The sequence below is a fragment of the Aplysia californica genome, unplaced genomic scaffold, assembly GCF_000002075.1.
Source record: "Aplysia californica isolate F4 #8 unplaced genomic scaffold, AplCal3.0 scaffold00989, whole genome shotgun sequence".
NCBI lineage: Eukaryota > Metazoa > Mollusca > Gastropoda > Aplysiida > Aplysiidae > Aplysia > Aplysia californica.
In genome coordinates this window covers 150567-165412 of record NW_004798259.1, presented here as the reverse complement: position 1 = coordinate 165412, position 14846 = coordinate 150567, and the positions used below count along the sequence as shown (strand labels likewise).

Sequence of the window (14846 nt, the reverse complement as noted above, 5' to 3'; positions counted from 1 at the left end):
AGCACTGTACACGAATTTTCCTCACTTCACCCAGGCGGGAATGCAGCGCCTATAAATTATGGTCGCTTCACTGTACGCTTCCCAGGAAGTTGAGATTGTTACAGAGCGCTTAGAAGCCTACAGGGATAATACCAGCTTTGATCGTGAAGCGCATAGAGCTTGCTGTTGACAAGGGATTTGCGCTCTACAAAATATTATGCTATCTATAATGATTATAATTATTATTACAATAACATTATAATGGCACTTTCACGGCAAACTGTCTAGACAGCCTCCTTTCTCCCCCCAAATGGTTCAGAGACAATTCCGACTGTTTTCTCCAACCACTTTCTGGCCGGATGTTTCTCAAACAGCCATGGGTGTGCCCGACAAGCAGGGCCATTACTCGAAGCAGCCCGACTTGTAAAACATGTTGATGGGTTTGTAAAATTATTGTTTGTCGTCTGAAATCCTTTAAGAAAAGATAGAGGACGTAAGAACGGAGGGACAGTAGTGGTAAAAACTAAAAAGAAAAAAAAAATGTGGAGCTTAGTGGAGTAAGGGAAACAATCAACCATTTACTTTGTAGAGATAGTGAGGCCAAAAGTCACACAAGTGACAACCCTTTACTAGCGTTTCAAGCTTTCAGTTATTTCAGTTGTTATTGGAGAGCTTCTCTCTCCCCCCCCCCCCTCACAAAATTAAAACGACACTAAGCTAATACTCAAAAACATGCCCTGAGCAAATTTGCATCTTTACACATTGAACGAGCACTACAAAAAGTGGGACCAGCCTTACTTAGTTTTTTAAAGTTTTAGTAAACGTTTTAGTAAGAGGTTTATTGCACTTGCAACACAAATAGGTCATATGAGTGCCAAAGATTAGTCGTGTTACTAGTAGGTAACATACAAAGAAAAGGAGGAAGAGAAATAAAAGATGACTGATGTTTGGAAGGAAAGAATGAGCACATAACAATAGAGCATTCATTAACTACTCAGAAAATATAACCAAAATAAAATGTTGTACATCAAACTGCATCTTTATTTGTCTTTAAACTTCAACTCTATTCAAATAATACAAAACAAGAGGGGAGAGAAATAAAATGGATGAATTAATGTAAAAATAAAATCAAACACAAAATTAAACAAATTCATATAAATAATAAAGGCCAAAAGAAAAATGGTACAAAGTTAAAAAGCAGTAAAACCATTCTGAAAAAGAAACCGCATTTCGGGGAGCAGCTGAGCAAGTAAACAAACAGTGTGACAACCTTCAGACAGCGGTGCACACTGAACAAAAAAATGGCTGCTTGAATGCAAATAACGGATTTCTTTAAGGAAGTGAGTGACACATCATCATCTCAAAGGCTAACCTCTGGGTTCGTAGGTCCTAGATTTCCTTCACAGCAGTGTAAACTATGGATATAAATTAAAAATATACTAGTATAAAAAGTAACCAAGCAGTATACTTCAGATCTAATACTTTCAAGCAAAGTTGATACACTAGACTTTGCTTCAGAAAAATTTAAGTGGGGCAGAAAAATAACATAAATTATTTGTAAAAATCATCTTCTCCGTTCCTCTATCTATTACGGTCACGGGAATATTTTATTTAAAATTTATCTAAGTTCGTATTCAAAGAAGTCCACTGTGCCCTTTTTTCATCATTCCCAAGTTTGGCGCGTCTGGTCAGAAACTCCTGACTCATACAAATGTCAGGTTATGTGACTCAGAAAAGACCACAGAAGATAGTTTGACCATTGGGTTGCTTCATTCAACAGCAAGCTAAGATGCTATAGATATGAATAGGAATCGGGTTCCAAATAAGTCTCCCAACACTGATCACGCAACTACAAAGTCAGTTCCCTTCAATCAAACTCACTCAGAAGTCAGCACTGAAACATTCTCTCCAACCCTGACTGTACTGACACGTGCAGCATCTGTAGGCACGCAGAGCGATCAGAAGTTGACAGAAAAGGGCACTGCCCAATCCAACTAGAGCTAAATATTTTAAAGTTTACAACGATTAGCAAAACTACGATTTCACTTCCCTAACACTCAAAGCGGAAATCTGAGAAGCAAAAAGTCTCTATGAAACAGAGGCAATATTATCAATCATGTGTTTACTTTATAACCTCTCTAACAATTACATATGTTCTGTACGCATTTACAAAATGCCATATTAAAAAAGTGGTATGAGCACTCTGAATTTAATGCTTCCTAAATTATAGGCTGTTTCATTAAGGCCTACCAACTTTCAATAGGAATATACGATTGAAAAGAACCAGGCATTAATATGAAATTCATACACATGAAAAAAAATAGAATGAAAAATATACAACAGAGAAATAAAAGTATAGTACCACAAACAGAAAAAAGACACCATAGATCAGATCAAATAAAAGAGAAGCAGTAAGAACAAGTCGGAGTAACGCAGCCATGACCAGCCAGCACACAGTGGTAGCTCAAACCAAAATGCAGATATAATAGAGAAGGAAACAAATGCTGCAGGCCAGGAAAACAAACACATTGTATTGTGTGGACTGGCCCACCTTACTGAAATCCAGGAAAACGTCTTTGGAATACTTCACATCAACAATTCTACCACAACTCACACAAGTCTATGGACAGCCCCAGACATTGTCTGCAAGCTTCACTGCAAGCCCTGGCACCAGGTGGGGGGGAAGGGGGGGGGGGGGTGGGGTGGAGGTGGCAGCTGCCACAGTTGTGCTGTTACAGTCACAACGAGATTATTATCATCATCATAACAACAACAATAATAGTAATGGTAATAGCAGTAACAGGGCATAAAGATAAACAGTGTCCATATCCGATTTGCATACTCATCTACAGTAAAGGTGATCTCTAACTACACAGGCTAGGGAACAAACGGAACAACAATCATGTACAAACTGTATGTCTTTATTCTTCTAACACTGTCACACATTGTAGACGTGAACAAAACTGTGTAAGGTAACAGCACTCACAGAATACAGGATAATAATATGAAAAACTGGGGAAAAAAATCCTTCCATCAGAGATGACAAGCTATTTCCTTTCTTTTTTTCTTATACTTCAAGGAAGAACAGTTTTCTTTTCATTACAAATCATCTGCATTCATAGTGTTAGGGGCTTTCTATCACCCTTGTAAGAACAAAAACGATAAACTGATTCTCTCTTTCATTTCATGAAAACCTCCTATCAACATAGGAAAGCATGAGACACTTCACAGGGCACTTGGAAATGCCTGCTAGAAAATATGGATTACAAAAATCCAACTCAGTCACATCTCAAACTGTCTTAAGATTTCACGTGACACAATTTCAACAACTGTTTTTTCATTGCTTTTAATTACCACATAACATGCTTCTGAAAATTACCTATTCTGGATGATATTTTTTCCAAACAACTATGAAATGAGGCATCAAATGTTGAAGTGCTGGGAAAAAGTCCCCCAATGTTTACTATTCTAAAAAAATCACACAGAAAATATTTGTACATACTATACAATGCCTGTGTCTATGGATTCTTCTGATAGGATGATGAGGACATTGCTACACAATTGTTACAACCATGTCAATGACATCTTGTAATGATAATGCTATGTACATCATTTGATAACAGAGTAAAGAATGTCTTACGACCTTTTTTTTTTGCAACAAACTGCATAAAAATCTACTGTTTGACACACACACAAACCAAAAGGCTGAAAAGGAACAAGCAGTTAAACATTTCGATCGCTATTGTGACAGATAAAAAAAAAGTATTTTAAAATGACTGTGTCTGACTGATTACATGGCATGGCCTTTAGGCCTAGACAAAAAACAACAACAAATTCTCTTTTCCCGTAAACTGATTGTCTCATCTAAAACCTTGATGTGGCCTTCGCTCTTGGGTTGTCCCAAGGCTGTCTCTGAAGATCTGTTCACCTTTTACTTTTGTAGACAAACCTAGCAAAGTCAGAGACTGATATGAGGTTCTGTGACAACACACAAATACTGAGGGGGGAGACCCAGAAACAACTAGCAAGTCCCAGGGTGGGGACATGCTCAATCATTTGAACAATGACAAATCATTTCTATGAGCTTGGTGCAATCTCGAGCTCTGTGAATTTAGTCATGAGGAAACCAGCAGACATAATAGTATATGAGGCATCGCAGTGAAATCAGACGCTCTTCGCAATAATGAAATTTAAAAAATCGGCATTTTTTCTGCCAGTTTGGAATTTTTTTGCTAATTTTTGTTTTTTGGCTCATCACCTTGTATGTTGATTCAAAAACACTTTTATGTGTAGATTTTTATGGAAAAATGTTGATTAAAGGCACAACAAATTTAAATTTGCAGTTTTCAAGGACTCTTAAGTTATGGAAGTCCCCAAACTTTGGCACCCATTTTCTCTCTAATTTCACCTCTGAAACCAAGTGACCCCATTTTCTTCAATCGCAAATATCTCGACTTCTATATAGATATTGATATTTTTTAAAATTGAAAGCAAGACAAATGAACAACCTTTAAGATGATACCAATAACTGCATATGCCCAAAATAAAATTAACGAGCGCCCGATTCCACTGTGTTGTGACACATATGGCAAAGTTCTACGTTAAAGAAGAGTGGGTGTAAAGTGTTTGTGCCGGGCTTTGATGAGTGAATCATGAGTGGGAAAAATGTCAGACACCAGAGTCCATGACAAAACAAAATTCTTGAGATTTATCATTACCCACTGTCTCTCAACTGTTCGTGAGAAGACTTAGCAGTAAAAGTTTCACATTCCCATCATTAGAAATTCAATTATTTAGCTTAGCAGGCAATTTTTCATGACCCCTTTTGTTAGAGGTGTGAGGGATACATTCCAGCACCAGTAAAAGGAGGGATCAAACATATTTCCCAAATGGGATTGACCTAACACTCACACTCTTTGCGTGTTAGGCAAACAGCCTAACTATCAAACCACAGAAGTTGGAGCGACATAATCTGCCTTGAACATTAGACAGATGGAGAAACGGATCAGTCCAGGCCAGTATCTCCATTTCAAAGTTAAGTCTCGAAGCAACTCACACACACCCACAACAGCACAAAGACAACGGACAGACCTAGCGCTACCTTGTTGTAAGATTAAGTCATTTGTGTTTGGGTTACCAATACAATATACCAGCCACCCACAGAGCGGGGGGGAAAGACAGAATGCACCAGTCAGCAACAAGGATAACAATGTTGGAAGTTGACACAACTTGACACAACGACACTTTTGACATTAACATGATAAAAGGACCACTCTTATCATCTCATTCAAGATAAACGATAAACGTTACCATAAAATTTACATGAAATGTTATTGTGGGTACATTTTAATTTTGTATAATTTCTGTCATAAGAGCACTCTTCTCAACTTGTCACAGTCAGCAACAGTGAGATATATTACTACAAGAACAAAGTTTTTCATATTTTATCTTTTCTAAATTATTTGACATATTTTTTCAAAGTCCCTTTTTTATTTCCACAAGTTGCCCCAAATACCCAAACCTTAAAACTTTCCCCCCCCTGAACCATTTGACTGTGTGTTGTGCTTGCCATGGTTCGTGAGCCAGATGGTGAATGACAAGAACAAGGCAAACTAGGCTCTATTGCCAGTTTCGCTTGTTTTGAGTTGAGTGGACAGTGCCACAGCTCCTTAGACGAGAGCACATGAATCAATGACATCACACAGCGCCTCAGACGAGAGTACATGAATCAATGACATCACACAGCCCCTCAGACGAGAGCACATGAATCAATGACATCACACACATGTAAAGTGACAGGGGGAAAAATGTGACAGAACTCTGTGATGACTCTGAGCGGTATGGACCAGAACAGGATAAGTAAATGCACAATCCTCTAACTAGCAACACTAGTATGGTATTACCTTGGGTAAATAAAAACAACAAATCATAACCCCATGAAGTTCTTCAGTCCAATAAAATATACACGACATCATAATCAGCACCGCTCCTCCATGGGGCAGCAGTAATAAATAGTGAAAGTTCTCATGGTCATTACTTCATGTCATCACCACACACAAACCAGGTCATTAGTAGTCTGTATCACATCAGTAGTATGATTATCGGCATCAATTCATATATAGCACATAGTAAATGCATTCATCTTATTGTGAATAATCTCGCATAACCTCCTCTCTCTCTGTTTCTCTCTCTCTCTCTCTCTCTCGGTGTACGTGTGACAGGCTGTTCTCCTGCGCGGGAACGACGTACATTCAACATTAGTGTGGCCTGGTAGTAGGAGAACCAGGAATCAATCGCGTGGTTTCAACAACGGCACGTTTGTTTCACACAGAGAAACCTTCTTAGAGATTGATGCAATAGAAATTCTTGTCTGTACAAAGACAAGTTCTTTTTGATAACTTAGCCCCCCACCCCTCGACTGGGTGATGCCAGATGAAGCCACCGGTGCCTTATGACACAACACTCCTCTGGTGGTACCTGACTACAGCCTGATAAATCTGGGTTGGTGGGGGGGGGGCTGCGGGGTTAGCGGTAACAAAGCTTGTATATATAGCTAACGTGTCTCAAGGTAGTCTCCCAGAACTCTAGGCCAAAGGAAAAATCTACATAGTATCCCAACATTTGGATAAAATACTGCTGTACTCTCAGCATTGAGATGAGTCAGCAAAATCAAAGCATTTAAGTTAAAGTCTAACTCTTAACATGGTGAAAATTCAGATATGTGAAAACATTGAAATAAGTCCTAACTGTAGTAAAAATAAATCACTCAGTTACTATGCTGATACAAGACAAGTAAATATATTATATGTTTTCAATGTATGTAGATTATGTACAGTAATGTATCTTCTTTATGACTTCATTCTCTTGACATCCCAAAATAGAAAGCCACATGTGAATGAAAGAAGCATTCTCACACACACATATATATGCACAAATGCACAAGCAGATACCCATGAAATATAGCATTTTCAAATATTTACATCATTAGATGGCAAAAAGCTGGATGGGCAAAATACATAGGAGAGCCCCACTCCTTCCCCTCCACATCTCTTGCATGATTTCTCCCCTTCTTCTCTATCCCTTCAGTCCATCTCCTCAGAGTAAGTGAATTTGATATGTATAAATACGAAACCATTTAAACCAATACTGACCCTTCATAAGGAGCAGCTGTTTCCACCAAAAAGTATCCATCACCCACTTTGAACCACTTGGATCTTTTATGTCCTTCATTGAAAATAATTGGTTTGGTATTTCAAAAAAGAAACGAATCATATAAATCTGAAGCTCTCAAAGTCAATGCTATGGCCTGACGTGATTCGACAAAAAACAATGGCCACAAGAGAAAGGCATACACAAACCATTCATAAAGAGAGTTATTTCTTTAAGCATGTGTTACCTTCCGTAGGACCAAAGAAACCCTTAAAATACACCAGAAACAAATCAAATAGACAGTTATCAGCAATGACAGGTTTTCCTGATGAGGAACTTCCCCAACCCTGAATCACTAGCACAACAATTTCAACAGACTGTTTTTTTTGTTTTTCAACCTTTACTCATGCTACAGTTGTAGAAAAGTCACCTAATAGTAAGCCTGTTGAAAAAGCTGAGAAGCTGAGTTCTTTCAGTCTCGTGATTCAGAGTTTTTGTGGGCTCATTCCATCTTACTCCTATTGCAAGAGCAACTAGCCCACACCAAAGCATTTTTTAAATCATTTTTTTTTCAGAGGCAATAGACATTATATAGAAAACTGATTCTACCAATAATGTGAGATTATTCTGGGGTATTGAAAAAATACATAAAAAATAGGGCCTACAAATACAAGAACATGTCAAAGATGGATAAATGGAATAAAAGATCCTCTTCCCACCCTTTCCCCTGATCCTCAGCACCTTTGGCATAGTAACTTAAGCAGTAATTGGTGGTTCACTAATGAACATTACAGTCCTCCAACTCTAGCTGTAAGGCAACGGTCGTTTAAAAACCGTGACATTCATTATTGAACAGTAGGTCTATAACATTCACCAGATTTAGTTTTTGGCTCAGCCCCTCTTCACTCCCACAAATAAAGAACTCCTGATACATCTTTGTGATATATATTTTCAGGAGGCTAGTTCTCGAAAGCTCTTTAAGAATACCAGGAAATTTCACATGATGATCTGACACTAACATTTGCCTCTAAGAAATGTCAATAATATAATTCTATTTATCAGTAAACACATGCTGTGAAACCCAAGGGGATTTGAGGTTTTCAAAGCAACCTAGAATGATTCTTTTCCTTTAAAAAGAAGATGCATTCAATGAAAATATAATTAAAAAGAGTAAAAAATCAGCAGGCACAGGTCAATGTGGTCAGTCCGGAAGGACGAGGGATCCTTCTGTAGTATCTTACAACACAAAACTCCCACTACAGTTCACTTTGGATTTGGTCAGAATAATTACAGTTAAGGTCTCATGTTCAATTTGGATTTCTTTCAATTATCAAAAAAAAATAAAAAATAATAATTTCTATTTGGCCAAGCAATCTATGTGCAAGGGGAAGAGAGAATACTTGAGAGGTAACTGAAAATGATATGCAGCTCTGAGAACAAGCCCTGTCAGGATCTAAGAAAATGAGGAGCTCAAAAGTCTTGAAGGAAGATGCATAAAATACAAAGGAGGGCAGGTTTGCACCGATTCAAGTCAGTAAAACTGACAAGCCAACAGTGCATCAATTCTTTAGCACCAGCCCTAAAGCTCTGACCAGACAAATTTTTTTCAGGGACCTATAATAGTTGATAAATTAAAATATGTGATAGAGGACAAAGGACTCCATGGCAGAAACTCACTTTATCCAAAAAGTTTGACTCGAGGAAATACAGTTTCCCCCAAACAGTGCATAGCATACTGCAATAAACACTTCCAGAGCTATGGAAGAGCCATAGGACGAGGTTTGAGGAAAAAAATATATTCATTCATCCGGCTTGGAGCCAGGATACAGACAGGGGATATAACCTATTTTTTTCCACGTCAGAGTCATGGGAGTTATTCTCAGAAATGGGACAACAATGATATTAAACATTAATCTCTTATAAAGAAAGTTACACAAATGATCCATACAGCTGATTACCCCTCCTCCCCTTTTCTACCCTCCCCCACCGCCTCTCCAATCAAAATAAGGATGAGGAAAATAGTATATTTGTGACTTTCGCTTCACATGACAATGCACGATGACAGGTAAGGTGCAGCCCAGAAAACCATTTACCAGCACCAAGAGAGACGTCTTAGCCAGGAGCTATTAATCTAACTATGCACATACACACAGTGCGCAAACCCAGTCCAGATCAGCAGCCTTCCAGCCGGCTCAGTCGTCCATCCAGTGTCTCCCACTCACACCTTACTGTCATTCTCGCGGTCGGGAGTGGTCGCGTGCTCACTGGGAGGGTCCACCACAATCTCCGGCATCTTGATCAGCGTCTCTTTCTCCTCATGGTCCTCGTGGTCATCGATGTAGAACTTGACTGGTGCCTTCTTCTTTGATGGGGACGAGGCTTGACCGTTGGCGCCCGGGTCCTCCGACTCTTCCTCCACTCCGCCGAGCTGTGGTTTGCTTCCGTTTCGTTTAGAAGTGTGTTTCTTCGCTTTTCTGTCAACATGGGGAAAAGGAAGGGGGTGGTAGGAGGGGGAGGAGAAATAAGAACGAGTTAGTTTTAGTTTTAGTAAGGTTTTACGGCGCTTGCAACAGCATAAGGTCATATGAGCGCCAAGGGGTGGATGTCAACAGAGAAGTCCAAACCGGGAATCAGGCTTACTCTGCTCACCTCTCTAGCCTCACCAGCACAAAGTCTGCTTTGACTATCAAGGCACCCCAGATATAGCAGTTCACGAGAGAATGGCAAACATACAAAAGGAGTAGAGGAAAAATGACGACAGTAAGGATGAGGAAAAGAAAAAGGAGCAGTTTCCCCCTATGTTGTCCCTGCACAGTTTGAGCATGACATCGATAAATCAGCCCATTTACAATTAAGAACAAGTTAGATGGTGATTTGTAGGTGGGATAAAATGATGATGGGATGGACAAACAAGGCTGTTCTTCAACCAGAGGAATGAGTGAGAAAAGAAATGGGATGAAAAATCATAACCTCAAAATTGAAGACTTGAGACAATACAATTTGATAAAGACAATATGTCACCCCAACCTCCCCTGAAGAGAATAACCAAACTTGTCATAAGAACAAGGAGGTAAGAAAAACAGCAGAAGGAAGCCTCTATTGGAAAGAAGTACAGATAGGCACAAACACTGAAAATATGAGACATGGAAACAAGGACATAGGTGAACGAAGAATAGAAGGGGAAAAAACCCCAAGGATACAGATGTTGAGAAGAAAGAGGAAATCATTCCCTGTACTTGTCTCTTAAAAAAAACCCCCAAACTACCTGATAAACAGAATCCATGCTTTGCTAGCGACAAACAAAAAACAAAATTGCTGCTAATCTAACTGATGCACAGAATTCTACACTTATAGAAGCGGAACTCCCTCTTCGCGATCGCCGATTCGCTGTGAGGAATTGAAACTAAAACATGGCGGCCAGTTGAGGGCACCTTTGGCTGCGCCGCACAGCGAGGCTTCGCGTTGCTATGCACGCTGATGCTAGTGGTAGGGCTTGGAAGACACCTTACATTAAGTTACATCAGTATTTTAAAACTTTCTTCGAAGAGGAAATATAGTGAAATAGTCTAGTACATTTTTACTGCCAACAATATGTCATAATTGGCAATGTTACAATGTTTTTGTATCTGTATTGTTGGTTTGTTGTTGTTTTTTTAATGATGGGATGGGATGGGATCTAGATCTAGATAGATCTAAATCTCTAGATCTACTACTAGATCTAGATCTACTAAAGATCTTCACAATCACAATACACTTGATAATAACACTAATTATGAACATTAACTCTGTTGGAAAAGTATCTAGATATAGTCTTGATTAGTACTAGATCTACGATTGGAGAATGTGTCGGTTGCACATAAAATACATAGGCCTATTGTACATGCTGCCAAAAACACAAAAATGCAGAAAAGGCCTCTAAATATTGTTTTACACATAAAAGCCAATAATGCAAAACAAAGTAAACAAGAGTGGAACTGGCATATGTTTCCTGAATATATGTTCAAAGTCATTTTCTGTGTGTTGGGAGTGTGATTTCTAATGCATGAATGAGAGGCTCATTCAGATGTGATAATGAAGAAACTTGTGTCTACAGTCACAACAGAAAGAGTTCCATGGCGAGTGATCACTGGTCAAGGATTTCAGAGCTGTGTGCATTTTGAGAAAAATGTATCCCCATACTCTGGATCACATGTCGAGGGGATGGGCTTGTCCCCCTGTAATCCCCGCACACAGTAAACAAACACATATTTTGGAACACGAACAAGAAAAAATAAGTGGTCTGTTGTTACGGATCAAATTGAAGTCCTGTTTCAATTCGATTAATTGATAAAAGTGCGTATCGCAATGCGTTGGACACCCCTGCCCTATAGGCCTATATGCTATTTAATAAATACATTCGTCAGACCTGGAATCTTTAATGCCCGCACACAGTAAACAAACACACATTTTTAAACACGTATAAGAAAAAATAAGTGTTGTCTTGTTACGGATCAAATCGAAGTCCTGTTACAAATCAATTAATTGATAAAAGCAAGTATCGCAAGGCATCGGCTCACCCAGCACTATTACGCTATTTTATAAATACATTCGTCAGATCTGGAATCTTTAATCTTTAATCCCCGCACACAGTAAACAAACACACATTCATGAACACGTATAAAAAATAAGTGGCCTCTTGTTACGGATCAAATTGAAGTCTTGTTACAATTCGATCAATTGATAAAAGTGCGTATCGCAATGCGTTGGACACCCCTGCCCTATAGGCCTATATGCTATTTAATAAATACATTCGTCAGACCTGGAATCTTTAATGCCCGCACACAGTAAACAAACACACATTTTTAAACACGTATAAGAAAAAATAAGTGTTGTCTTGTTACGGATCAAATCGAAGTCCTGTTACAAATCAATTAATTGATAAAAGCAAGTATCGCAAGGCATCGGCTCACCCAGCACTATTACGCTATTTTATAAATACATTCGTCAGATCTGGAATCTTTAATCTTTAATCCCCGCACACAGTAAACAAACACACATTCATGAACACGTATAAAAAATAAGTGGCCTCTTGTTACGGATCAAATTGAAGTCTTGTTACAATTCGATCAATTGATAAAAGTGCGTATCGCAATGCGTTGGCCACCCCTGCCCTATAGGCCTATATGCTATTTAATAAATACATTCGTCAGACCTGGAATCTTTAATGCCCGCACACAGTAAACAAACACACATTTTTAAACACGTATAAGAACAAATAAGTGTTGTCTTGTTACGGATCAAATCGAAGTCCTGTTACAAATCAATTAATTGATAAAAGCAAGTATCGCAAGGCATCGGCTAACCCAGCACTATTACGCTATTTTATAAATACATTCGTCAGATCTGGAATCTTTAATCTTTAATTTTTAATCCCCGCACACAGTAAACAAACACACATTCATGAACACGTATAAAAAAATAAGTGGTCTCTTGTTACGGATCAAATTGAAGTCTTGTTACAATTCGATCAATTGATAATAGTGCGCATTGCAATGCATTGGCTAACTCAGCATTATACGCTATTTAATAATACATTCGTCAGATTTGGAATCTTAAATTATAATCATAATTATATGTGCCGCGCGTGGGAAGTGAAAGTGAAAGGAATTGAAAATGCTTTCAAAAACAAAAACATAATTAAAGTAGGACTACATGTGCTTATAAAGGCTCAAAAAGGTGTATGGATGCGGAAATTAATGTTTCGGATGAAAATAATACGCTATCTTCACTACTGTAGCATGCGGTCAAAAATTTGATGCGCAACTTATTATCAAATATCTAGGCTACTGAACTATCAAACACCTAGATCTAGATTCTCCTACTTTTACACAATGACTTAGATCTATATCAATTCGTCTTAACCGATGAGTATTTTTTTCAAACATTTGTACACATCTATAGGTTCTATATTATTCTAGAAATTTCTTTAAAGAAAATTCTTTAATAAATACTAGCCCAATATATATAAAAAAAATCCCAGTCAATGGTTTCTACAGATTTTTAAAAAGTTTATAGCTGGAGCTAAATCTCTTTTAAAAGCAAGTCCGTCCTTTTTTCTACTTCTGCTGGCGACATAAAGTTAATTATTGAACGCATGTTTTGAGAACATTAATAAGATCTAGTGAAAAAATATGTTCAGTGTAAAACAAATTTCTTGTAATAAGTTTTACTACTAAAAAAGTACGTAGGCCATATGCGTATGCAAAATGTGTGTGGGAAGCTAGAAGTGCTATGAATTTTTTTCAGTTCTGTAGATCTTATATATATCTATATAAACTCTGTATGTCTGCTTTTTCTGTTGTTGCACTTCAAAACACAACAATTTAAAACCTTAATTCCAATCTCTAGTTGCACAGTGAATTCTGTAACTCAAAATTACAAACTGGACAGTAAATGTTCCACTTTTCACTCGTTTGTAAAAGCCGCTCTTGCTTTAAAAGCTATAGGGTTACTTCCGAAAACGATAAATAGTGCCCTCACGACGCCATTGTTTTCGGTCTTCAATTCCTCACAGGTCACGTGGTACAGTTCCCGTTCTATAAGTGTAGAATTCTGTGAACTGATGAGACAGTACGCTGGAGCATAAACATAAAGTATGCAACATGCAGCCATTTGTGAAGGAACTTCTTTTAAACATACGTTTAAACATGGCATGAAGGCATCACTTAAGTGAAAATAACAAGACCAACTGATACACTGAGAAATAAAAATGTGTCCCGTGTTTCATAATTACGATATTTCCCATATTCATTCACAGAAGAAGGCCGAAATAATTCCTGATTCATTTACTGCACTTAGTACTTATGATGGAAATAGCCTATAATGAGTACACCTTAGAAAAAACATGCACTTTACAAAAACATTTAAATGAGTTCAAATGAAAACAAGAAACAACCCATTGCTCCCTTAGGTCTAGGTCAGGAAAGAACAGTTCAGACATCTGTACTACTTTGATTCGCGTTCTTTACATTGTGTCTTCTGACAGATGTGTTATAGTAGTACTCAGCTAACAAAGCATCAGTCAAATAGATTAACTGGACAAAAGGTGACCATGTCAAAATAATTGTCTAGAATAACTACCAGGTATCTGAACTAGCAGATTGTATAGATGATCAGACTAGACTAAACAAAAACTGCAAAAGGAATCATTTTCGAGAAGCAGATTCGTAGTTAGAAAATTATAATTCAAAAAGTCGCTCAATTTTTCTTCTCAAGATTCTCAGAACTACAAACTATACCTTCCCCTGAAAAAATGAGAAGATCTCACTATACAAAATCACTGATATTTTGTCAGCTAAAAGAATAAAGTGAAATATTAGAAGAGCAAAGAGTTGTGGAAAGCACACAGCATACAATAAATTCATTACATGTTTTATAACAACATGAGGTCTTGACTTCACAACACAAAAGAAACACATCACGCGATGGTACTTTGCAACATACATCTTCACAGCACACAACAACACATTGACATTATACATAGATACATAACAACACAGCACATCACAGCACAAAGGAATACAATGGAAAACTGATCTGAACAACATAGCTCTTCACAACATGACATAGTGTCTGTACTGTTCGGCATATCTTGCAAATCCAAAACACCAGTCAATACAATCAACAAACTTCAGGAGTAATGGGTAGGCATTATGACACTTGGGAAAATGGAACATTTT

General features: G+C 37.9%; 1 protein-coding gene across 17 annotated transcripts in view; it reads right to left on the bottom strand.

Moving 5' to 3' along the window:
- Positions 1–5434: 5434 nt before the first annotated feature.
- LOC101857755 (sodium bicarbonate cotransporter 3) overlaps positions 5435–14846 on the bottom strand; it is a 150274-nt gene continuing 140862 nt past the window's right edge. For 14 of the 17 annotated variants that reach the window (XM_035973074.1, XM_013089580.2, XM_035973085.1 and 11 more), the window contains one exon: positions 5435–9606. In XM_035973074.1, coding sequence (XP_035828967.1) covers positions 9347–9606 — 260 coding nt within the window. In that variant the 3' untranslated portion in view covers positions 5435–9346. The remainder of the gene's footprint in view (positions 9607–14846) is intronic. The other 3 variants (XM_035973088.1, XM_035973089.1, XM_035973081.1) reach the window with 2 other exon arrangements.